This window comes from Mytilus edulis, chromosome 1 (genome assembly GCF_963676685.1).
Source record: "Mytilus edulis chromosome 1, xbMytEdul2.2, whole genome shotgun sequence".
NCBI lineage: Eukaryota > Metazoa > Mollusca > Bivalvia > Mytilida > Mytilidae > Mytilus > Mytilus edulis.
The window spans coordinates 38,425,448-38,453,337 of record NC_092344.1 but is presented as its reverse complement, the minus strand read 5'-3'; the positions used below and the strand labels follow the sequence as shown (position 1 = coordinate 38,453,337).

The following is a 27,890-nucleotide window of genomic DNA, read 5'->3' as shown; positions in this document are numbered from 1 at the left end:
ACCTGTACGATGTGCATATCGTTATTAGTATCGCTAATTTTTAGACCTATATTATGTAGATAAAAGATAAAATCAAGGGCAATATACATGTAACTAGTTTCAAAACTTTACATTACTATAAGAGAATCAAGAATAAAACTTGAAAATGCTCATTCATAATAATAAACTTTTCACACACAAATTTGTTTTATGTGAATGTATGAAATTTAGAAATAGAAAAATGCATATGTTGGAATTTTATTAAACACTGTAGAAATGGTCATATCTGACATATATGTGGTATATAGCATATCAGTTGATATAATCACTACGCTTTCACATGTACACTAATTCTAAGTTTTTAAAAAAGTCCATAGTCAATGCAATGGTCCATGAATGATGAGCCGGATTCAAATAACCTCGGAGGAAATGCACGGCCGACACTCGGCTAACCGAGAGATTGGTCGGTTAATCTATATTGAGTATGCGGCTATATCGGCAGTGGGTCTGTTAATCGGGTTGGCTATACGTCTGTTAAGAGTAAAAGGCACAATTTAATGTTAAACTCGATCAAATATACAGATTTTTTGGCATATTATAAGAATTAAATCAAAAAAAGAAAAGTGTCTGACAAAATGATATCTATCAAAGAACATTTTCCACCTTTAAAAACATTTCATAGTCTGCGCAGTTTTCAGTAAAAGTAAAAGGCGTCGCGCAAGTATGTAGTATTTATGATTACACGCATAGCAATTTTTTAATAAAAGGCGAAACAAACAATTTTAGATATCATTTAAAAGACACAAAATACTACTTTGGTTCTTAAATATAAATTGACATAAGTAAATATTTCATAATTGTAATATAACGTGAGTAATACCACGTTTTAGTGAAAATTATGTGAATAAAGTCTGTTAATGGGTTGGACAATTGAAATTGTGTCAGTTAAGAGTTATTTAGCCACGAAAATAGTTGTGCTACCTTTATATTTTCCCATTGAAAATGTTAAAAATGAGATGTTCTTGAGTAAAAAAAAATATTGTAAGGGTTCCGCGGAACCCAGTGTCTCGCCTACTTTTGCTGTAAATCGCAGGCTCAACAAAAATGAGGAAAAAAATCAATACAAATATTCCTCTTGATACTATCTTATGATTGTAAGAAGCTTCTGTCCAAGTTTAGTAAAAATTTAGGATAGTGAATGAATCTAATAAATGTTTTGAAAACTTTAACTGCAGACTGTATGTAATGTTAACTGGAAGAAAATCTAAGTCCATTTAAAAGTAAAATACAGAATAAATGGAGTTATCTTTTTACAATGTTTACTTCTGGATACTATCTTATGATCATAAATAAGCTTCTGTCCAAGTTTGGTACAAACCCAGGATAGTTTAAGAAAGTTATTAAATTTTTTAAAAACTTTAACCACAGAGTGAATGTAATGTTTCCCCGCAGAAAAACTAAGTCCATTCAAAAGTAAAATACGGAAAAAAATGGATTTAATTAATTACAAAATTTACTTCTCGATACTATCTTATGATCATAAACAAACTTCTGTCCATGTTTGGTACAAACTAAGGATAGTTTAAGAAAATTATTAAAACTTTAAAAACTTTAACCACAGAGTGAATGTAATGTTTCCCCGCATAACAAACTAAGTCCATGATTTATAAGTAAAATACGGAAAAAATGGAATTTTATTTTTACAAAATTTACTTCTGGATACTATCTTAATATGATCATAAACAAGCTTCTGTCCAAGGTTGTTAGAAATCCAGTATAGTTCAAGAAAGTTATTAAAATTTCAAAAACTTTAACCACAGAGTGAATATTTGTGGACGCCGCCGACGACGACGACACCGGGATGTAGGATCGCTTAGTCTCGCTTTTTCGACTAAAGTCGAAGGCTCGACAAAAAATAATAATACGATGCAACAGTATCCTTCCAGTAAAATCATTTTTATTTTGACTTTCTTTGCATTTTACTCAAGAGTGTGTCACTTCAATATAGCGTGATCTGGGTTGGTCGCTGGAATATGCATGAATTTATTATTAACGATTTCAATCAGCCTTAATTTTTGTGTCTGCTCAAAGTAACATGTTCTCAAATCCGATTGAACGTGTCTTTCTAATACAACACAGGGTACATATATAACGTGTTGTCGTTTTCATATGCACATGACATTTGTCACTGGACGTTTAGGTGGTACCCAACACTACAGGGAGATAACTCTGTAAAGTCAGTGATACGTTTTAATTACGTTGTGTTGTAAAGGGAATAATAAGCTTCTCGAAGATCAAAATTGGAGTTTGTCAAGCTGCTATATAACCAGTTAATTTTTCTGACAAAACGGTTGGTTCAAATTTTTTGAAATTTTTATATTTCTGTTAAAGGTTCAAATTAAATACTTTGTCAAAATTTTATCCAAATTAAACGAACCACATTGATTTTAGTGAAAGTGTTCGGTACCACCTTAATCCTAATTCCTCAGCATCATCCAATTGGTTTTTTTTTTCTTGTCTTAATTAATCATCTGTTGTTTACAAATCATTCTAAAGAAGTAAATGGAAAGGAGCGAATGCAGCTACATTTGGTTGTATTAAAATTTAATTCATTTTATTCCGTTTAGTTCCTTTTCTACATGTGTGCATAACTGCAGGTGTCCACATGTAAACGTCAAGCATTTGTCACCAATATGAGTACATCGCAATCCGTTACTGTTTCAACACCCAGGGGGTTTCATGTCTTTATTCTTAAATAATTTGTTTTCTTCTCTTTTTTAGCAATGCATCACTCTCTACTGTCCTTATCTTTTATTTTGTATTCTGCATCTCCATCCAGATTCTCGTGTATACCAATGAGGGTACGGATTGGGGGGTGTTGTTTATTTCTGTATTCTTTAAATGGTTATGTTACTTTTCTCTACATTTTATTTATCTTACCCATTATTCTTTCTCTATTCTTTATATTTAGGCATCCCAATATACTGATGTTTAGTTACATTACGACGTAAATCTCTGATTTATATACTGGTTACCAATGTAGATGACAAATTGGTGTCATTCATGACAATTAAACAAAATCCACATGATATATGCGACCATTCTCGGATAAAATCAATTTTACTTTAATTTTTAACACTTTTTGAAACCATTTTTATCAATTTTCAATATCCGTTGCCTACATTGTTATTGTTCATGTGTTTTGTTCCGTATATTTTATATTCCATTGCTCATGTTTTGTTTCTGTATATATTTTATGTTCCATTGCTCAAGTGTTGTTTCCGTATATTTTAGCCGCTCGTCTTGATCCTACCAAATGAACACACCATAAAGTAATAAAATTATACTTTTATTGTCATTCATAACTCTTAACAGACTAATTAACAGACCGGGTTTTATACATCCGACCCATTAACAGACCAGGTTTTTAAGAAAGATTGATTTATGTCACCAAAATACAGATTTTCGTGTAGATTTTTCACAAAATGATATCAATTTGGTTAACACTTATAATGCCTGTCTTTTTTCGATGTTCAAAATAGTGCATGCAAGTAAGTTCAACCCAAGTGTCATTTTGTGTACATTTTGTGTGTGTAAAATGTGTATAAATTTACTGATGAGTAATTTGCCTTTTCATTTTATAGATCGTATATAGAAGCTAGAAAAATAATAATTACACCACTGGATTCAGTACATTGAATAGTTTTGTCAGACATAAATATTTTTTATGATAAACATATATTTGAAAGGTTATACAATGAAACATTCTGAGTTTTCAATGATTTTCTCGATAACACCTGATTAACAGACTTTAGCCAACCCGATTAACAGACCCACTGCTGATATAGCCGCATACTCAATATAGATTAACCGACCAATCTCTCGGTTAGCCGAGTGTCGGCCGTGAAATGAGATTTTCAAATGCTAAATCCAACTACAAACCAAACATTATTGACTTACTATTAGCGGTTTCTCTTATGATGACCTAGTCATAAACTTAAACATGTAAACTTTGTAAAGTCTTCCTAGCTGAAAATTGCTTTATGCGAAGGAAGTAAATTAAAAGAGCAAAAGGCCATAAAGGATTATAAAATTAATATCCATATCAGTTTTCTTTTATATATATAAGCACAAATGTTAACGAGTCAATACAATTTTACGTCAGGTTTAGTGTAATTAATGCACGTTAAACCTAAAGTGTTGACTGCTGATTGGGTATAGAAAACTACCGTCCCTTAAACACCGAAAGAATCTTATTTTAAATTCATGTGTAAATCGTGGCAGATACTAATACACACATGTATATGTATCTGCTCGTAGGCAATGTTCCTTTAAACAATATTTATTAAGTGATCCCACAAATAATGATAATAATGAAATAAAATATAGGATTCAGACCCAAGCACATTTTCTCATTATTATGATTTAAAAGTTGTTTATGATTATGTTTAAAAAAAATTGATTGTAACATTGTAAATTCGACCATGAGAATTTGACAGACTTGATACCTTATATGTAGATAGTGGCTAGACGGTTATCGGTGCTATTTATGAAATTTAGACAGAATTTCTGTAAAATTTCAAGCAACAAATTATATCCCCCATACGTTTTGATTCACTGAACCCTTTCTGATCTCATACAACTTACTTTTATTAAATATGAATGTAATTTACATTTAAACTATACACCTAATTGTAGTATATTTTTTTAAACGATTCGAGTGTTTCCTGTTGTGGATTAAATCTGCCTCACTCTACTTATACCTACTTTTGATTGTGAATTCAATATACTAATCAGGAAGACATATTTACAAATTCAACATGGCGCATTCAGGGTTATTTGGAAAAGGACAAATTCAAATAACTTGTCAGTTATGTGAGATTCCAAATAGGAAAATCAGTTGGAAATGCGAAGACTGTGATCTGTTAATGTGCGGAAATTGTCGAGAAAATATACATTCGAAAGTGAAAACTTCTGAAGATCACCATATTATTAATATCAAGGATATCGGTAAGGAAGAAAATAAGGCAAATGAAAAAATAAAAATAAGTAATATCAAATGCAACACACATCAGCATCAAACATGCTGTCTTTTTTGCAAGGACTGCAGTAAGGTTGTGTGTTCTATATGCATAACCGATGTTCACAACGGTCATAAACTACAAAATATAAATGAAGCGTATGAATCGAAAATCAAATATTTGAACGATAGACAAGAAAGAACGAAACGTATGTTGGAAGAACTGGAATTAAGAGAGAATGATCTTGCAGAAATAGAGTCTGATAGACGTTTGAAACACAATGAAACCAAACAAGCAATATTGGCAGAAAAAGAAACTTTAATTGAAACAATTAATCGGCGTGCAGAGACGTTTTTCGAAAAACTAGACACAGAATTGGAAACAATAATTGTATCCGTCGATTGCGAAAAAAAGTCAGCTCGTATACGAGCAAAAGTATCTTTGAAAGAAAAAATAAAAATAACATCAAACGCTCTAAAATTGAAAAGTTGCGTTCAGATACTTGAAAACGAGCTCAAGTCAGATACACAGCCACTTCCTATACGTACCGAGAATAACTACTGTAACAGTATCTCTTACTTCGTGCCGGCTTCAATAAAAGAGGTGCATCTGGGAACACTTCAGACATACATCAATGCACATCCAAAAACTTTCAATGTCATACTGAAAGTGAAAAAAAATATTAGGACCAAATTACCATGTATCCACGCCATTGCTACGGGTAACGATGAAGCAACATGGATAACCGACTCTAGGAATGGTAAATTGCAGATGGTAATTCCGGGCAATGAAGAAGTGTTGGTAATAGTCGATATCAAAATTGTCGTGTTTAGTATGGCAATAGTTCCATCAGGTGATCTTCTTGTGGCAACTGGTGATTCAGTGTTGAAGATTATAAACTCGAAAACAGCCAAACTGACCAAATCTATCTACTCCGCGTTTGATAAAATTATTACCGCAGTTCATTTGACGGAGGAAAACAATCTTATTTTAGGAGCTAGATCAAACGAAATCCGGTTTGCACCTACCGGCAGCAAGGCACTTATTGTGATGAATCTGGATGGTGAAATACAAACTATATGGGAATTTGATAGAGGAAATAAACCATTATTTACATACCCAAGGTATATCACTAGCAACAAAAAAGGAAACGTCGGTATAGTCGATTGGTTTTCGGATGAAGGCAACGGCCGAGTTGTCATTTTATCACCAAATGGAAATATCCTCAATGTCTATGATGGTCAACCTGATACTAAGACACGCCAGCTTGGTGGAATTGTTTCCACAAAAGCAGATAATTTTATTGTTACCGATCCTAGGACTAACACATTACATATTTTAAATAGCAACGGAAAATGCGTTTACCGTTTCAATACTCTATCAATCGGAATACAGTCGCCGTATTATCTAGCATTCCAAAAGTCGGGAAAACTTTACATCGGAACTTTGAATTTGAAACAGCAAAATCTGTTTGAACTGACATATTCCGGCTGTTGAAAGTATTCAATATGTCATTAAGTGTCTTTAAATTAAGAAGCACATTCAAGAATAGTAATGCTTTATAACATATTGCAAAAAAAAATAACATCCGAAATGAAATAACATGTTTCGTTTGTTCTTGCAGTTTTAACCTACAATGTTAGTCAAGTACAGAACAATATATATTGGCGAACAGCAGATGGCAGGAATATAGCAATACACTTTTTATAAGGCTTTTACTAAAGAAGCCTACTTGGTAGTACAGGATGTATAAATACACACCACGTCCCGTTGTGAGAGAAAATTATGATTTAATTTCCATGCACATGTACAACATGTATTTCATTAATAAACTTCATTAAGTACATGCATTACCAAAATTTGGAAAGCCAAAAATAAAAACGTTCAACAGCATACAAATCTTAACATGCTTAATGATGGCCAAAAACTGTATTATGTCAAATTTACCAATATTAATTTAAATATAACTTGTGGATTTCGGAGGATGTGACGATTTTTAATTATTTTTTTTTTTTAAATAAACAGCTTTCCATTAAGGTTTAGTTTTACAAATGCATTTTTTGTTGCACAATAAAGTTATTGACCATATCCATCCAATGAATCAACTCGATCAAGTTGGAAGATGTCAAATTAAAAATATTATGATCCTTTTAGTCCTCACACTTTTTTTTTCAAAACTGACCATAATGATTGATTGTATCGTACTAAATGTGAATGAAGTATTTAACAGAGAAAAGTTAATTCAATATTTGCAGATGGTTTAAAAGTTCAACAAAGATGACATTGCATAGGTTATCGTCTGTATTTTTAAATATGCATTGTAAATCTGCATACTAATATAAAAAGAGACATTCATTGTGTAATCGTACGTTTTTTGATTGAGTTAAGTCTGTCAATTGATATTTTATCGTATGTTTTTCTATGTTGTGATGTTATGCTATTGTTTCGGAAAAAGGGAGAAGGTTTGGATCCATTAAAACGTTTAATCCCGCTGCAAATGTTTGCACCTGTCCTAAGTCAGGAATCTGATGTACAGTAGTTGTCGTTTGTTTATGTAATATATACGTGTTTCTCGTTTCTCGTTTTGTTTATATATATTAGACCGTTGGTTTTCCCGTTTGAATGGTTTTATACTAGTAATTTTGGGGCCCTTTATAGCTTGTTGTTCGGTGTGAGCCAAGGCTCCGTGTTGAAGGCCGTACTTTAACCTATAATGGTTTACTTTTTTAAATTGTTATTTGGATGGAGAGTTGTCTCATTGGCACTCACACCACATCTGCCTTTATCTATTAAACATAGTATTCATAAGTCGAAAATAAACTGATAATGCAATGGCTAAAAAAGATAAAGACCGACAGTACACAAACCACAACATAGAAAACCAAAAAATGAGCAACACGAACCCCATCAAAAACTAAGGGTGATATAAAAAGAATGACACATTCTGTTATATGCATACTTTGTCTGTAATTATAAGCTCAATTATATTATTACCAATTCAGGAAATATGACAGTCATTGTCCATTCGTTTGATGTATTTTATCTGTTGATCTTGCCATTTGATTAGGGACTCCGTTTTGAATTTTCCTCGGAGTTCAGTATTTTTGTGATTTTACTTTTTACTTGCGTTGTGTTTGTAGTATTTGAGTACATGCATCAGTGACATCATTACAAAACCAACTGCACTTTGTTCATTACCATAGACCACTTGGTAAACTGCGCTATAAGGATATCTTTTGTCAATAAAACAACGAATTAGAGTTATGACAACTTTTTCGATAAATACTCAACAAGATTCGGGTTATAAAGAAGTCACCTAACCCTCCTTTGGTAAGAAATGTTTGATATACAGGGTATATCAAATGTTAACAGAAAGATTTAATTGACATGTCAACGCTTATAAAGAAAAGCATACACACTCACTAATATCTAAAAAATAATACGGATAGTATAACCACAAATTATCAAGGTGGGTGCCCAATAAGAATGCCTATCAAGGCAAATGCCAAACTTTCACCATTTCTAAAAAAAAAAATACATTTGACAAATGAAGGCCGAAGCAAAGAAATCAATGCCACCAATTGTCTTTAACAAGAGTGCACACGCTGAAATGTCTCGCCTTCTTTACTAACCATTGATATTTTATTCCTAACAAGAATTAAGATCATGAGGACAAGGTCATATTAATCAACCGAAAGAGAAATCATACATGTACACCGTACAATCATTCAATATACTGAATATAGATGACCTATTAGTTATAGTTTCTAAGAAACAGACTTAACCAAGAAAAACTAAGCAAAGACCAATGAACTATGATCATAAGGTCAAGGTCATTTGAGCCATGCTAGGCAGACATGGACAGATTCCAATCTTTCCATACAACGAATATAGTCTACATATTGCTTATAGTTTAAGAAAAACAGACCAAAACACACAAAAAAAAAACCTTAACACTGAGCAATGAACCATGAAAATGAGGTCATTGGTATTACATATGGAAGAAGTTATATTTTTTCCACAAAAATACTTTTCAGTGTATACAATTGAAGTTGAACCATAAATGTTGGAGCATAGTATGAGTATATATGAGTATTATTAACCCTTACCATGTTTAATTGATTTTAGGAACTGTCTTATTTCCGATTATTTGCAAAATATATGCAAATTATATGCATATGATCTGTACCCTGATGCTGATGCATATTGATCTTTTGAATATAAGATAGGGGATCATGAGTGGGTGGTCGGGGTGAGGATGCAGGAGTTGGTAGCCGTGAATTTGCCCCAACATTTATCCTCATGTGCAAAAAGCGTCAAATTAGAGTTTTGACGTTTTTGTTCGTTCTTTTCTTGACCTGGAAGACCGCGGGATGCTAATAGATGTATCCAACTGTAGTCTGCATGAAGGGTAGACCACAGTTAACCCTTATCACAAAAGTTTTTAGGTGGAAGTGCAAATGATCTGGGTAAACCAGGGCTAAAGAATGTAACTTGCACCAAAAATTTGAAAATTTCTCAATCTGCACACTAAAAACCTGGGCTTTACATTATTTGTAAAAATTTGTCCTCAGAACTCAAGACAGGCCCTGTCAGACTTTGAAGGGAAGCCCAACAGTAAAAAACAACCTTTTGTCTGATTTCAATTTCCAAAGCTGGTATTTGAGCTCTAAATGAACATTACAACTCAGAAACATGACAATAAATAGTGTAAAATTGAGGAAACATGCATACACCTCGCAATAAGTGGTATAACGTTGACCTGCAAATGTATGGAGCGCTATTTTAGCCAAATATAATGGTGTTCTCAGTACCACTGTAATTTAACTGCCCCGCATGGTAGGGGTTCAATGTTCAATTATTATATAGTCGAAATTAAGTGAACTCATTACAAAAATAAAGGGCTGCGCTTAGGCGCATGATACGCCCGTTGCTCTTTTAACTTGTCTTTTATGCTTTAAATGAATTTATATGATCGACTAGAAATAGTGTGAGCCCTGTCAAATACAAATAATAAAATGCACAAAAAAATTGGCACTATTAAGGCTACCTCAAATTTAACTAAGTTTGTTTTCTTAATTTTTCATCCATACATAAAATTTTGTGAAAGTGTTAGTTATAGTCCCAAAATTGGAAAAATCCCCCCTTTTTTAAGCATAAAAATTCATAACACGGATATGTAAAATCTGAAATTTATAAAAATTGAAAGGGAGCTTACATTAATAGATATAAACAATTCACCAAAGTTTAATGGACATTGGTGAAAGCCTTTTTGAGTTTTTGTCCGAAGTGTTAAAAATCACCCTTTTTTTTATGAATAAAGCCCCATAAATCCAAAACTTAAAATCTGAAATTTATAAAAATTGATAGGGAGCTTACATCAATAGATATAAACAATTCACCAAAGTTTCATGGACATTGGTGAAAGCCTTTTTGGGTTATTGTCCTAAGTGTTAAAAATCACCCTTTTTTTATGAATAAAGCCCCATAAATCCAAAACTTAAAATCTGAAATTTATAAAAATTGAAAGGGAGCTTACATCAATAGATATAAACAATTCACCAAAGTTTCATGGACATTGGTGAAAGCCTTTTTGAGTAATTGTCCGAAGTGTTAAAAATCCCCCTTTATTTATGTATAAAGCCCCATAAATCCAAAACTTAAAATCTGAAATTAAAAAAAAACGAAAGGGAGCTTACATCAATAGATATAAACAATTCACCAAAGTTTCATGGACATTGGTGAAAGCCTTTTTGAGTTATTGTCCGAAGTGTTGAAAATCCCCCCTTTTTTATGAATAAAGCCCCATAAATCCAAAACTTAAAATCTGAAATTAAAAAAAAACGAAAGGGAGCTTACATCAATAGATATAAACAATTCACCAAAGTTTCATGGACATTGGTGAAAGCCTTTTTGAGTTATTGTCCGAAGTGTTGAAAATTCCCCCTTTTTTTATGAATAAAGCCCCATAAATCAAAAACTTAAAATCTGAAATTAAAAAAAAACGAAAGGGAGCTTACGTCAATAGATATAAACAATTCACTTAAGTTTCATGGAAATTGATAAAGGTGTTTTTGAGTTTTTGTCCGAAGTGTGGACGACGGACGGACGGACGGACGGACAGACGGACGGACAACGGTATACCATAATACGTCCCGTCCCGGGCGTATAATAAGTGGTTAACTAATGATATTGTAGTGAAATCGACAGATTAAAGAAAATCAAAGATAAATTTTGATATAACTATCCATGGACAAGTTTTAGATGAAATAAGCTTCAGAATTGCATTAAGAGGGAATGTTAAAAATTTCCACAAAAAGAAAGAATTTTACCATTTCTTACCGATGTTTCAGGAAAAAAACAAGACTTCAATTGACAATGATTTATTAATCAAGTCACATTACTGAATAGCAGAAAGACACAACAGATAACAAAGCAAATTATTATTTATTACAAATCATTTATAATTCTTCATATTATAGTTTTGTATAATGTAGTTATCTTAGTACACTTCACTTGTACAATGGTGTATATCTAGAACCTTATCTAAAGGTTGACTTGTGTGAACCATACCAAAGTCTGATCAATCATGATTTTTTTAATTTTCACTATAAGAGTTCACACTCAATTCTTATACTAAAATGTATTCATTATCTTTCTACCCTTTAATTTATTAAAGAGGTAAAAGCTGCTGCAAACCTCTGGAACAGTCTTCTTAGGTATCTTAGACATGAACATTCCATCAAACTTTTTTTTTAAATTTTGAAACCACATTATTTAGACTCTATTTTAGTGGTTACATTTAACTTCTTATAAGGACATTAACACTTATCTTTTTCTTTTTTCTTTTGATTTTAGTAGATGCCTTTTTATTATATTTTTTTTTAATTGTTCTTTTTCATTTTTTATAAGTGTTCAAAATTTTAATTAATTCTTATTGTACTGCTGGTTTAGATATTAAACACCTCTGTTTACTGCATTCATTGTATTTATGTTAAGAGCTGAGAGCAATTTTAATTAGATAATGTGCTATATAAATATTGTAAATAATAATAATATTCTGACATTAAAACATGTCATGGTCTCTCTGACCGTTTGACTGTCAGATAAGATTCCAGTCTGACACTTAAACATGTCATGGTCTCTGTTACCTTTGAACTATCATGAAAAAAAGAGTCCATTATGACACTTAAACATGTCATGACCTCTCCTTCCTTTTAACTATGAATGAGAAAATAGTCCATTATGACACTAAAACATGTCATTGTCTCTCCTTATTTTCAGGAATAAATAGTCTATTCTGACTCTTTTCACAAAAAATCTTATGATTAAAATTGATCATATTTTGAACTGAAATATTTATGAAGATTTTTTTATGAAAAGAGCAGCTAGATTGTAGTAATTCAAATAATAAAGCTGTTCTTGCTGAATCAATAAAGGCAAATGATTTATGATATAAATGTGATCAAAATAATATAACAACTCCTGTCGAACCAATAAATCCCTATATTGTAACAATCAATATCATTCTAATTACACTTGTCAAATCACTCAACAAAACTAGGAGGGGCGGATGCAGGAATTTTCGAAAGGGGGGGTGCTAACCCAGGGCACCCAGGGCAAAGGGGGGGTGCAAAACATATGTCCCGATACAAATGCATTGATCGGCAAAAATAAAGGGGGGGTGCGCACCCCGGAACCCCCCCCCCTGGATCCGCCACTGACTAGATCATACTTATTCAGCATTCGTAAATTAAAAGAAAATTGTTGATCTCTATACATCTCTCATATTTGCAACAATATGACTCTAATAATAATAATGGACAATTCTGGTATACACATGTCCAGCTTAAAAAGTCAGTGTACACCTGAGACTATTGTATGTGTCTTTGGCAAAAATAATTATTAAAATAATATATACATGTATCATGTATATCTTAGGCATTTTAAACTAACAAGACTAAATTTTCAAAATTAAAAAAAAAAAATTGCAAATTGTTAACAAATGACTGTCTTTACAAAAAACAAACAACACAAATGGTTATTTAAACTATTAACTTTCATATATTAATGAAATCAAAATATTACTCGATCGATTAATTTAACCTAATTTAGTGTGTAGGAAATCACTATATGTATTTTCATGATATTCTCTTTAAGACGATATAGATATTAATACATAACACATCAAAAGATTGAACCCTTGTTATTTGTGACTCATAAAGTTCACTACTTAAATGCAATAAGCATGAAATGGGATAGCTTAGATATATACCTATTTCCCTTATACACAATTACGTTTAGTTTAAGTTAAACCTGAATTTTTTTTTTAAATTCAATAACAAAAACGTTGGTCTTAACCCCCAAAAAACACTGACACTACCAAGTTATACATGTAATTAGATATTCATTTGACAACCTCCCTTAAAAAATAAAAATAAAATAAATAAAAAAAAATAAAAAAAAACACAACAATGACAAAAAAAAAAATATAAACATGATATTGTTTAGTTTCTGGCAAAATAACCTCTCTTTTCATACCTTCCTCTTTCAGTTTCTCATGCAAAAAACAAATGCCATAAACCCATCTGATAAAATACAAAATACAACAGTTATATATTTAAGCGTTGTTTTATATCACTAGTACATGAATATTTTGATATTGAACAGTTATAAATGTTATTTTTCTGATTTTGAACAATTATTTTTTTGAATTTTCCTTCTTTATTGTCGCCATCATCAGTACCACATGTCTGCTATTTCTCTTCCCATTGGCCGATCTAAAAAGAACAGATTGAAATTTTTTAAATTCTTTAATATTAACTTTTCACAGAAATATATTGATGCAAAACAACATTCAGCAATAATTTAATTTTGGATGTAACGCGTCTTCTGATTGGCTGACGTTATTTTGTTATCTGCCCATAGACATAATTTAGTCATGTGACCATGACATGTGTTATCTGCCCATAGACATAATTTAGTCATGTGATCATGACATGTGTTATCTGCCCATAGACATAATTTAGTCATGTGACCATGACATGTGTTATCTGCCCATAGACATAATTTAGTCATGTGACCATGACATGGTCAACGTTTTTTCATGGTTTTCTACGGTTTAAAATGAAATTTAGAATTAAATTATAAGAAATGACTGTAATATTTTTTCTGTCTATTCTATGTGGTGCACACTGTTAAATAACCCGCTACACGCGTTATTCAGTGTGCACCAAATTTTTTATGTTATTTTTTTATAGACAGAAAAAATATAACAGTCATTCCTTAAATATAAAAATATATATATGTCTAATTGGGCATAAAGAATTATGGGGATGTAACATCTATTGGTGTGTTAAGTGTGCAGATCTTAGCCTGGGACAGATGTCTGAGAAGGGGGTGCCTATTACATCTCCATTGTATTTATATTTATTCCTAAAAAAAAATTTGTATTTTAAAAATGGTTATGCTTTGCATGAATATTCTTACGTTCTTATATCCGATGTGTAATGTTATATGCCATGTATGCAAATCACATTCGTTTAAAATGCTTTAGTAGTTATGTTATTTTTAGTTTTAAATTCTCCCTCATAAATTCGTCCGAATTTAAAACATTTCTAATCTATCTACATGGCGAAATAAGAGGCAAGTCAAAATGTAGGTTTGGTTTGCTCGCAGTAAAGATATAAAGGATTCTGTAAATGGTCAACTTTATATTGTAGAGATTTCTCAAGTTCATTACTTACTTTGAATATGTGTTTTAAGAAGGAATACAGAATGCAAATGTATGAGAATTGAATGAAACACGCCGGTTTGATGATTTACTCATAGAGTGGGGTGCTCATTTTCGCCGGGGACACAATTTCGCCGTTTTATGATTTTGAGGTGTAAAAACTTCAAAGGATGGCTGAAAAGGAAGAAATATGCCGGTTAACAATTGTGATTATTTTTTAAACTGAGACAAAACTTGAGCACTTGCCTCAAAGAACCCAAAAAACGGGCAACAATTGTCGGCAAATTTCCTGAATGAAAACCAAGATTTCAAAGAAGTTTTTATACTAATTATTTGACTGATTGCCCAAAATTTCAGTTCTTTACACCCTTGAAATGTCTGCTATTCATCTATAATAAAATTGATTTGATAAAAATTATTTAAAGCTGCAGTGATTTGATTTTTTAATAGATATGTAAAAAAGGCGAATATGTGTCCCCCTTTGATAAAACATCAGGTTTCAAACACCCTTTAATCTAACTTTTTAGATGATTTTTTAAAAACAAACATGTTTTTAAGCTTAGAAATATTTAGCATTTGAAGTTATCTTCATATAAAAATATCAGTATACTTCAAAAACATAATGACCTGAACATAAACTGCAGAAAACATGGAAAGATATGGCAAAAATGAGCACCCCACTCTATAATTTTCAGTTTTGTAGTATCTGGTTATTTCATGCCATGGGACTTTAATAAATAATTGATTGATTGGCGTTTAATGCCACTTTCAGTAATATTGGGCTGTTTTAGTGACGGTTAGTTTTTATTGGTTGAGGAAGTTGAAGTGCCGAAAGAACCACCCACCTTCAGATGGAAAACTCACAATCAAAGTCAATTAAGATTGGAGAAATTAAAGAATGTGTCTATTGTAAATATACTATAGTCAATGTACTAGTTTAAACCTATTGATGGTTAATGCCTTGAATTTTTATGCCACTTCAGTTGATTTTACGAGCTTAAATATGCAGCATTTTCATTTGCAACTGCTTTCAAATTGAATAAACAGATATGTTTATAAAAGTAAAATTTAATTCAATTTTTTTATGCTTATTATAGGCCATGTTGCAAAATGAACTGATAAATTCTAACTGCATAGACATCACCTCCCTCTACTGAGTTGTATGCCCTTAATTTCAAGTTGTTATCCAGCATATACTATTAATAGACTTACTTGGTTCTTAACAACATATCAGCATTTGCCTTGACATCTACTGGATTGTTATACAAGGACCATGTGACACCATTATCTATGCTGTACTCCATCTTTAGTCCAGGATATGCCACATTCATTTCTAATTTTCCATTCACAATTCTTGAAAACACAAGAGAAAAACATCAATTTTTCAAACAACAGGGGGATGATTTCGTATGTTAAATGTCAGTTTGATAACACATCTCATAGTCAATGACTTTTACAAAATCTGTATCAGTAAAAGCTGCTACTCATATTGAGTTTGTTAAAAATATTCTATACAAATACCATTTTTGGTAAGTATGCAACAAAATCAAATAACCGAATGTGTGCTTTCAACACAGTAATTTAACAAAATTATATTTTCATAAATTATTCATCTAGTTTGAGAATTATAATTTAAAGAATTGGATAATTTATTTCTATAGGGTTTGAATATGGTTATGGTCTTTTCAGCCAGAAAAGCTAATAATTGCAATCTGAATCAGAACATTTAATATATTAAAATATACCTTGCACCAGGGGGTGGTATATGATAAGCCACTTCCATATTATCCAATCTTTCTAGTTCTTTATATCCTAAGCTGTTAGCAAATAATGTCCAATCAGCTGTCTCTTGTCTTTTTCTGCTGTCCTGTTTATCTTCACTCTCCCACTGGGCTTTGTGCCAAGCTCTTTCAGCCAAAGGAAGTAATCTAGGAAATATCATACTATCCATTTGGTCTGGAAGTCTGACAAGTTCTGACCATAATTGTCCTTGCATGCCTGAAATTATTCTTGTTGATCATTTGTTGATGATAAGATGATACTCAAAATTTTCAAAATAAAGATTTAATATTGATATATCTTTGAAGTTTATCTTCACTAACAAACATTTCCATTTTCACAAATTCATCAACTTTTTTTAAACATTTTATTTCAACACATTCCTATGCATGTATACATACACATGTATATGTAAAATTGGAGTTTCTTTTATTTTGCAATACATTATAAACAAACTGTGCATTAGCTATAATCTATTAAAGATAAATACATATAGATTCTACCACTGCATCAAGTGTAATACGATATTAATCCACTCGAGACAGTTAAATGTTCAAATTTAAAATTTAACTGTCGAGAGTGGATAAATATCGTATTACACAAGATTTGGTGGTAGAATCTGTTTCTCTAATGATTTTCAAACAATACGTAGGCAAACGTATTCCTTCTTTGCGACTGATCTGCAAAAAGATGTGTTCTTTCTATGTGACGTCATCAGGCATGGTCGCCTTTTTTCATGCCGTCACAATAGGAAATTCAGAGGAAAACAAGACAATTTGACGTCATAATGGGATTTTAACCAATGAAGTTCTGAGATCAAAAGAACCACATGTTGATTAAATTTTTTTTATACAATTTGTGCAGAAAGGGATAAATTGATGAAGAATTAGAGAAAAAAAATGTATATGATTCTGAATCACTGAGCTGGAATCAATGAATGGGGTTGTACCTATCAGCTGTAAAGGCCTGATTAAAATTACTTATAAACCCTGCAGTTAATCAGATGTGTAAATTGAAGATCTTGAAACAAAGTTCTGTCACTTTTTTGGACAGATTCATGAAATTTTTCCGTAATTTCTGAACTTACAATATATTTGAGAAATGATTCTTGGTAAATAAAAACTTCCTTAACATGCTTACGGAAGACCTGAGTGTATACCTATGTCATGTATGTTGGCCTCTTGCTTTCTTTTCTTTGATTAGCTGCTATGTTGCTGTCTCATCAAATTTAATTCACACCACATCATTATCAAATAATAGAATAGGAGAAACAAGAATGTGTCCATAGTACACGGATGCCCCACTCGCACTATCATTTTCTATGTTCAGTGGACCGTGAAATTGGGGTCAAAATTATAATTTGGAATTATAATTAGAACAAGAATGTGTCCTCAGTACACGAATGCCCCACTCGCACTATCATTTTCTATGTTCAGTGGACCGTGAAATTGGGGTAAAATCTCTAATTTGGCATTAAAATTAGAAAGATCATATCATAGGGAACATGTGTACCAAGTTTGAAGTCGATTGGACTTCAACTTCATCAAAAACTACCTCAACCAAAAACTTTAACCTGAAGCGGGACAGACGGACGAACGAACGAACGAACAGACGGACGGACAAACGAACGAACAAACGGACGCACAGACCAGAAAACATAATGCCCCTCTACTATGGTAGGTGGGGCATAAAAATCATATCATAGGGAACATGTGTACTAAGTTTCAAGTTGATGTAACTTTAACTTCATCAAAAACTACCTTGACCAAAAACTTTAACCTGAACTTTGCACTATCATTTTCTATGTTCAGTGGACCATGAAATTGGGGTCAAAACTATAATTTGGCATTAAAATTGGAAAGATCATATCATGGGGAACATGTGTACTAAGTTTCAAGTTGATTGGACTTCAACTTCTTCAAAAACTACCTTGACCAAAAACTTTAACCTGAAGCGAACGGACGGACGGACGGACAGACGGACGAACGCACAGACGAACGGAGGCACAGACCAGAAAACATAATGCCCTTCTACTATCGTAGGTGGTAGAGGGGCATAAAAAGTGAATTTTGAAACTTCTTTAAGAATCAAGCATTAGACATGTAAGATAGACTTGAGTAAAGTTTATATTTATATATCTTTGACTAAAATTCCATTAATTCCATTTCAGACTCATCATAGCCAATGCTGTCATGGCTGTTGTAAAACTCACCAATGATATTCTTTTCCTTTTTCAATTGGTGATGATCTTTAGCATTGTGGTCTAAATCTCTCTTTGTTATTGGATCACCTGTAAGCTTGAAATCTGCATTTGCATAAATATTATCTGGCATAAAGCTGAATGTCTTTCTTGTATCTATATATCTGGCAGCCCAATACAGACCTCTTTCTTCTGGGTCAGGTTCCTGTGGGTGATCAAAGTAAAGGTGGGTACCCTGAGCCATCACAACCTACAAAACAGGTTATCAATTATTGCATTATAAAGATAAATATAGATATACACACAAGGCAAACTAGTTCAAATCACTTTCTGACACATGCACAGTAAAATAGGATATAATTGCTGATAATAGGATATAATTGCTGATGATTGAAGGTTTCAGAATGAAAGCAGGACATTGTGAGTAAGTCACCTAGAATTGTCTCTCTTTTTTGCAGTGATTCACTTAACACCAGAAAGACAAATGATCTTTTACCTTATCACCATATATTTGCCTATGAGGTTTTCTACATATATATGGATGCCATGACAATATTTTAGCTACTAACCTCTTATTACTGAACATTGAATACCAGTTTACATATGTTAAATTGAATAATCTTAACCATGCATATATATGTTACATTTTTTACTATACTAAGCAGCTTTTATTCAAGGGTATGTGTGCTTAAATATGATACTTGGTTTATGGTATTCGTTTTCTCAGTCCAAAACATTTGATCTTTTTTGAAACCAACTATTGTACATGTTGTATGTTACTTGTGTCCAACTTAATTTTTCTAGATCAAATCATTTCAATTTCATTGGAAGCATAAGGTCAAACTTGATACATTTGTCATGTTTGTACTGTCTGTTCCAATCTTTTCAAGGTCACAAAGCTATTTAGGCAGAATTTTCTTTAAACCTGAACAGAGGAATATGATAAAACCTGGTCATACAATCTTACCTTATAACCTTCATTGGCAAGTTTATATGCACAACCCGATAAACCAGATTCCCAAACATTCTGCCAGGCATAGGCAACAACTTCCTTATTAGGAAAAGAGTCCCTCTTCATTGGTTCTAAACGTACTTCATCATGTATCACGCCATCTTGCCAAGCTCCTAAATGTAAGTCATGCTGGGCAACAATCTTAGCCACCTTTTTAATAAAATATTCCATTAATTCACTAAACTTATTAACTTCTTTTGTGTCAATAAGTCTTTTACAAGCAGGTGAGTCTAACCATGACTCATAAGGAACTTCATCACCCCCAAAATGGAACAATTTTAACGGACTGACATCCTCATGAATTTTTTGTACTTCTACAACAACTTTTTCAATGAATCGGTACGTTGATTCAAGACCAGGATTCATGGAATTTTCAGCATACAACTGACAAGATAAGATATGCTTAGAGTCTTCTAAATCTGTCAGTACATATTCTCTAGCTTTTTCTAAGTCCCCTTCGTCTTTGTATTTCAGATATCTTGCTCTCATTGCTTTAATGGCAGCATGACTATGTCCAGGCATATCAATTTCTGGAATAACTTCAATATGTCGATCAACAGCATACTGCAATATTTCCTGGTACTCCTTAACTGTGTAATATCCTGTTCCAGATGTATCAAAATCTGGCCCTGAACCAAGCATTGGGAGGATGCAAGATCTCTCAGAAAGATCATGACCTCTCCTACCTCCAACCTGAAAATGTAAAATCATAAATTTTAAGTTATAATTACTTATGATCATGATAATAGACACAACAGATAACAGTGTATTTACACTTTCAGTGGTCAGAAATACCTTGTAAAACTGCAGGTTTTTAGTGTAAGATTTACTTCCAAAGATAGTAAAACTTTAAATTCATGAAATTATTCATGAAACTTTTTATGAATAAATAAGTATCTGCAGTATAAAAATGAACCTATTGGTTTCTTTTCTTTGTTACAAAATGCAATAATTTCTTAAGAAGTATATATATATATAGTATATTTACTGAATTAGAAAAATTAACATTTGTTACTAAACCTTTTTTACTCAGTAATATATAACATTGTGCATGTGTCATGCGTATATAACACATGAACACTTGAGAACTTATTTACCAAAGTGAGTTCCTCTAATCCTGGAATTTCTATTCTCCATCCTTCATCGTCAGTTAAATGGAAATGGAATTTATTCATTTTATACATGGCCATCACATCTAAAAGCTTTAAGACTTGAGCTTTACTATGAAAGTTTCTCGACACATCCAGTTGCATCCCTCGGTAAGGATAGCGTGGATAGTCTCTTATTTTCACTAGTGGAATTCGATTGTCTTTAATTAATGCTAACAGAGTTTGTACACCATAAAATACCCCACATGGTTGGTTTCCAATGATTTCAACCAATGGAGGATTATCTTTGATTGTCAAGGCATAAGCTTCACAATTTTGGCCGTCGAAAACTTGTCCTAATTTCAAGGTTATCACATTTTCACATCTTGCATTGTCATTTGTATTCATTTCTTTCACATCAACATCTATTTTAACACTACCTGTCAAAATAAATTTTATTTTAAATACAATGTAATGTATACAATGTAGTAATGTACATGAACATGTATCAGTGAATTAAATTAAATATTGTCATGATTTACCATTTCTGAAAGATATAAAATATGTACTAAAGTTATAATATGAATTTTGGTACTCAAAAGCTTATTTCATTCATCATGTTCATGTTATTTCTCAGTATATATTATGTATATATGCAATTCCTATATGAATAAACAAAAAAAAACTGAATGTCAAAACCATAGAGCATGCGTAGGGTGTACATAGTCCTACAGGAATTTGTCAACAAGCTTCACTCCTACTTGTAACACATGTTGTTTTACATGTTTTATCTTTGCTGAAGTGAACATCAGATTGACTTTGTGCTGTAATTATTTTTCTATGATATGTATAATTAAACATGGTTAAAAAGTAAACAGCTTCATTTGTGTATGTTTAAAATTTTGGTAATTTTGCGTCATTACTTGATGATATTTCAATTCCTTCAATACGTTTACTGGAAAGTCAAGAAAATTTGCGTGGATTTAGCAATCATCATGATAATGACAATGTTTAATATGATTAAAATTGAGAATGGAAATTGGGAATGTGCCAAAGAGACAATATATATAAATTCTATCAAGTAGTTTTCAAAACCTACACACAAATTCATGGTTTATGCATCATATGCTACTCAAAAGAATAAACTGCTGCCCAACACAGCTATATGTCTTGTCTTTGAGGCCTAATTATAAAGTCAAACAACTGAGCTCACATGACATTTGAAGACAAGACAAAAAACAGTCTTTGTTACCTTTAAGAATATGTGCCTCTTTGGAAACTTCCTTTCCAGCATATATAACCCAGTTACCAGAGGACAAATCAATGTCCTTCACTTTATCTATATCCATTTCAAGTGGTGTTGGTATTACATCCTTCCCAGGTTTCTTTAGGTCTTCAATTTTATTTTTAATGAATCTCTCCTGGGGTGTCCATGGATTATACTTATCTAATCTCAAAGTTCCGTTATCTAATTTATACGAAAACCGTTTCCATTTTCCCTCTTCGTCAAAGGACTGCACATATTGTAAATCATCATGACTAGTACATTTTAACACTCTAGGTTTGAGGTTTTCTGATGTGATATACCAATTTGGCATAAGGTCAGACCTTGCAACTGAATAATACTGAGCTTTGAACATAACTTCTAACGTCTCATTTTTACCGAGTGGTTTGAAAGTTTTGATAGGTTCAAGTGTAAACAAACACCCATTGATATGTCTGAATTTGATCCCTGAGGCGACAATAATAGCTTCTTCATCTGGAAGAATGGGAGGTTCTATCATTCGTATGTGACAAAAATAAATAGCCCATTTCTTCTCATGATCTAATATGACGGAACTACAGTTTTTAAAAACAATATTGGCTGTGTATGTCAGCTTCCCATCCTCAAGATTGTCCAGAACACTGTATTTTATGTCCAACTTTTCAGCTACTTCGTCAAGCTCTTGTTGGTTCATCTTTTTTGTATGCAACAAAAGGTCTACAAAAGCAAAAAGCAATAAATATAAGTTAATGATTTAGTCATGTTAGTACATATATCAAGTATATATTTCAGATAATAATAAAAAAAACAAGAGCTGTCAGAATGACAATCATGACAGTAATTAAAACCGGATTTTTAACATTTATTTGTGTCCTGGAATTTATCAATATCACAAGGACCAAAACTCCTAAATAGTAAAAGTTACAATCATCAATATCAAACTGGACCTCCATTTTGTTAACAGTATCAACGTTTTAAAATTTGAAAAACTTTGGTTGAATGGTTCAGGAGTAAATGCAAAGACATGACTGACAACCTCCATTTTATAACCAGTCAGGGGACTTACTGAAATAAGTGATTTTTAAATCACTTATTTGAGTAGCAAATTAGAAGTTTTGTCTCAAATTGTGATTTTGTAGTTTTACCAAAATTTCAAACACATAGGTTGAAATAATATCTGTTCATTAGTAAAATTGAAAAGAAATGAATTTTTTGCTTCTTTTAAGTAGCAAGGTTTATGCTTTTGTAGCTGCAAATTCTATTTTAGTTGAAAAAATGCTGTAATAATGGCTTTACATAATGAACTGATACTTTCTTTACTGATTTTTCCCAGCAGTGGGAGTATTTTTCTAGTAAAGTTCAAGGTTTCATCTTTCCGATTATGTAATAAAATTCTACTGTTCGGGGGTGTTGAAATTAGTGGGGTTATTAAAATAATGATACTTAAAGAAGTAATTTTTGGAAAGGAAATTGAGGTATGATACTTAAACAAGTGATTTTTATGTCATTATCCTAGATTCAGTACAAGGTCATCACCTGAGATGACCTGGTCATCCTAGACAACACAGATGTTGGTTCTGATAAGTTTAGAAACATAATTAGTCCCTGGATCATTAGTATTCTATATTTAAAGCTACAGTAAAACTAAATCACTTCTTCTAGTGATTATTTTGTACTACTTAAATAGGTGATTATTAAAGAAAGACAACTCTTAATTCCAACCTTTATGGAAATAATGTTACTTGAATCAGTGATTTAGAAAATTACTCATTTAAGTAAGTCCCCTGACTGTTAACAGTATTAACATATTAAAATTTTAAAGCTTTATTTAAATGGTTCATGAGCAAATGCACAGACAACTTTTGGCTGCCGCCCGCCACCTGTCCTCTCAACTGCTCGCAGTACATCTTCAAAACAATAACAAATTTTTACTTCCAGGTAAAAATGTGAAGTGAGCTACTGTTCAACGAGGATACTCAATCTCAAGTATTCAGTGAACAGAAAGTTGAAGAGTGATGGATGTGAAAACTTATATGCATTTTGTACATTAAAGTTATAGCGTACTCACATGGAGCTCAATACCAAATTTTATAAAATAAATGAAAACAACATGCAATACATTTCAAGAATCTGATGCGTTCTTCTGGATTTACCTTCATCAGGAATGCTCAAAGCCAAATATTTGAAAGCCAAGGATGTATGAGAGTGGTAAAGAGGGTACCTTAATGACAAATAACGGTAAATACTCTAGTAAAATAACGTTAAAATGTCAGACAAAATACCATTCGGACAGACAGAACTTTCAAGATTTTTTAGTTAAATATAGAGTAGAAAAGTTCAAATTTCTGTTTCGGTCAAACAAACTTTAAATCAGTTTGGCACAGACATGACAGACTATTCAACCAGCAGAAGTATCGACTCAGTGTTGTAAAAAAATTAAAACAACAGGTAAAACATTTCATCCGCCTGAAGCGCTTTTCTGATTTTAAAATGTACCTTCATCATCAGTGATCATGTTCATCAGGAACACAGTATATGTAACTCTTACAACTTACAGTAATTAAACTTTCTGGTTAATAATTGATTAAGTAATCAATGGTTGTAGTAGTTTCAATTACAATCAGTCAGTGGTACACAAATTAATTTTAGACTACTTTTAACTAAAGGAGAAGGAGCATTAAGGCCTGGTTTTGGCCCAAGAAAATAAAATTTTTGATAACTATATCAAATTGGCACACAATGTTCAGAAGTGTATAGGGTCAAGAAATATAAATGAAAAACATTAAGATTTTTAACTAATGACATCACAATTATGTCAAAATATGTACTGTTTTCACAAAAAACGATGAAAAATACAGAATTTATGCAGTTTTCTATTTTTATTTCCATTGCAAAAACATCATGCACAGCCAAGAAACAACAAAATAATTTAACAAAAGCTTTATTATAACTATAATCTCACCAAATACAATGAAATATAAAGTTGTTTCTTTGGTGCACACATACTTTTTCAATCTAGAATATACTTAAAAATTTGATAAAAAAACGAGGAAAATCACAAAATTTTTAGAAAAATTCAAATTAAGTCATGATTTGTTGCCATGGTAACTTGTTCAATGACAAATTTGTTTTGTTTTTATGACTAGCTTGTACATTTTGTACCTTAGTCAAGTTTTAAGTTTTCAGTAATTTAAAAATACATGTGTGTATGTACAACATGTACAATAACTTTTAAATTTGCATTAATTTTTGGGCCAAAAAAAAAATGAAATAAGGGCCTTATCATGCTTTATATTGCCCCATACTCCCTCTAAAATATATTCATATGACAACTTTCCTTAACCATTGATCATGTTTGTTTATGGTAATCTACTGTGATGCTAAAATTCAAATATTTTTTCATTCTTTTTCTTAGTCTTATAACATGTTAACATTCTTAACTTAAGGTTTATGTACATTTAGACCCTTTGGCTAATATAGAGCTCTGTGATTTTACCTCAAATTTACTCAGAGTGCTGACAATATTAGTTTTAATCAGAATTTATAAATGTAGTTCAATATCATTTTTCTCATATTTTGCCAAAGTCTAAATATATATTCTTTAGTTGATGTGATTTAACATGTTTAATCATTTATTTGATTATTGTGGCTTCAACATGTTCAAGGGCAATATACAGGTGATTGGTAAAGCTGTGAAATTTGTTAATTATTGTTATCATGATTGTTGACCATGTTGACATCTATTTGAATATTTCCCATTAAAGTTAATTGAATGAGATTAAGATATTGTCAGGGGGTGTGTTTCGTTGGTTCCCATTCTTTAAAAATCACTATTCTTTCTTTTCCCACATGCAAATAACAGGTTTTGATAAATAATTTGTTTTTATAACAATATTAGGTTAATTACAAAGGAGTAGGTCCGGCAAGGGCCGATTTCGGCCTCAATTTTCAAGTTCATCTAACGAAAGATTTTAGACACTTTCTAAACATTTAAGTGTCTATTTCAATTGATTTAATTCGTTAATGTGGAAGATTTTAACTTAATAAGTCATTTAAAAAGCCCCAATTCAAGCTTAAATATGAAAAATCTATCAAATATGCCAAAAATCGTCACTTTTCAGATGGTTTTTGTCAAAAATGAAAGTGGCCGCATCCGTGTTCATCCTCAATCTTTATATATATTATGTATTATCATAAAATACAACTTGCATTTCAATATTATGAATGAACACGAATGCGGCCACTTTCATTTCAGACGGAAACCGTCTAAAATTTAACTAAAATGCTACAATTGTGAAGATTTCAGTAATTTAGCACGACTTAATGATGCTAGTACCCGATATACATGTATGTGCGTTGTGTTGTCAAAAACAGCCCATATTTATGTAGCAGAAGCATTCTACTTTGCAATGAATATCTAAACGATTACATTTTCACAATTTTCTAAAACTGCTATATTTTGAGGCCAAAAAGGGGTCTTACTGAACCTACTCCTTTAAACTTAAAATTTACCTGTATCATGTGTATTTAAAAAAAAACCACAACATATTTCTTACACCTATTAAATACATGTACATGATGTATATTAGTTATAATAAAAAATAATATTACACTTTTTATGTGAAAAAGCATGTCTTTTTTAATTTCTTCTAAGAATTACCTCAATATAAAGAATAAGGCAGATAAATATGGAATAAATGAACCAGTTACCTTTCTGCTTTCAGAGTCATGTCACCAGTATATCATAATGACACATGTTCTCTTGATAGACACAGCCCAACATGTGCAGTTAATTCATAAAATCATAATTGGAAACTTTTGTAAAAAAAATTTGGTTGCTTATATAGGGAATCACTGAAGCGTGACGAGATCGGTCCCCCTCTTGAGCAGCCAGTGGGCCCCCACTTATGAAATTTCTGGATCAGTCCCCGTCTAGATAATACACCTTATCGCTATTTGTCCGCCATTGCTGGAAATCACACAGGTTCCCGTAAAATTTTGACGTCATAAAACAAAATATCTGACAGCACAATGGAAAAGTGATTGTTGTTTAGGTCAAAAGTTCAAGCGGCCGGGTCAGCTGGGATTAGCGATAAGGTGTATTATTATCTGGGGAGAAAAAAGTCAGTTTGATGCCATGATGCTTGATGGCCCTCGTCAAGGTTTTTGGTGATCAAAGTCATATCACCTATACATTCTATCAACTGAGGTTTTAATTCGTTTCTTTCGGAATCAATGACGGAATTGGCAAACTTCTCGATGCTGCATGTCCCCCTTTAGCTGCGGAACCGTAGCTCTTAGGTCCTTATGCTATTTTGACTATTTGCGGACCATAGAGCTACGGATTTTTTATATTTCAAAACGTTCGGAATTGCGAATAGTCAAAAAATAGCATAAATTATGACCTAAGAGCTACGGTTCCGCAGCTAGTCCCCCTTTTCCCCTACGTATTTATTCATTATTACATTAAATTATTGTGACAACCAGGGTAGGGATAAACAAACAGCTTCGTTGGATATAATAAAGGTTATTATTTGTAGAATACAAATATCCCAAAAAATGTTTGTCAATACCTTATTAATCCAAAAAATAAACTTTCATTTCTCACATTTCTGTATCAAAGGGGACATAACCACTGATAACCACAAAACTCGAGGTGCGCTTGATTTGCACTGTATGATGTCTTTATTTGACAACCTATATTTTATAAGCATTATTTAATTATAAAAAAAAACCTTTTACATCTTAGTTATTAATTTTTGCATAACAACCAAAACAAAGACTTTTTTCAATTTTAATTCTAGTTCTTGTAAA

The 27,890-nt window shown here is 31.9% G+C and overlaps 2 protein-coding genes across 3 annotated transcripts; one reads left to right on the top strand and one right to left on the bottom strand.

The window, feature by feature from the left end:
• Window positions 1-4,799: 4,799 nt before the first annotated feature.
• Window positions 4,800-6,497, top strand: LOC139514149 (uncharacterized). The gene has a single exon (XM_071302967.1). The coding sequence runs from the start codon at window positions 4,800-4,802 to the stop codon at window positions 6,495-6,497; it is 1,698 nt and encodes a 565-aa protein (XP_071159068.1).
• Window positions 6,498-11,367: 4,870 nt separating this feature from the next.
• On the bottom strand, window positions 11,368-27,750 carry LOC139482264 (chitobiase-like). Of its 2 annotated transcripts, XR_011654815.1 has the most exons (9): window positions 27,650-27,750; window positions 22,065-22,793; window positions 20,822-21,252; window positions 19,680-20,417; window positions 18,725-18,962; window positions 16,479-16,731; window positions 15,946-16,086; window positions 12,722-13,780; window positions 11,368-12,560 (listed from the first exon to the last, which is right to left on the bottom strand). XR_011654815.1 is itself a non-coding variant. In XM_071266013.1 (8 exons), the coding sequence occupies exons 2-8, from the start codon at window positions 22,768-22,770 to the stop codon at window positions 13,702-13,704; spliced, it is 2,586 nt and encodes an 861-aa protein (XP_071122114.1). In that variant the 5' UTR covers window positions 22,771-22,793; window positions 27,650-27,750; the 3' UTR covers window positions 11,834-13,701. The 2 variants fall into 2 exon arrangements, 1 of the variants encoding a protein (XP_071122114.1); XM_071266013.1 differs by having other exon boundaries at window positions 11,834-13,780.
• Window positions 27,751-27,890: the final 140 nt, after the last annotated feature.

Excerpts from the sequence above, each read along its gene's own strand:
- LOC139514149 (XM_071302967.1), top strand. The coding sequence starts at position 4,800 with ATGGCGCATTCAGGGTTATTTGGAAAAGGACAAATTCAAATAACTTGT.
- LOC139482264 (XM_071266013.1), bottom strand. The coding sequence starts at position 22,770 with ATGAACCAACAAGAGCTTGACGAAGTAGCTGAAAAGTTGGACATAAAA. Across the intron at positions 18,963-19,679 it reads TTGCCAATGAAGGTTATAAG|GTTGTGATGGCTCAGGGTAC; the intron begins GTAAGATTGTAT and ends CCTGTTTTGTAG. Across the intron at positions 16,732-18,724 it reads AAAGGAAAAGAATATCATTG|GCATGCAAGGACAATTATGG; the intron begins GTGAGTTTTACA and ends GAATAATTTCAG.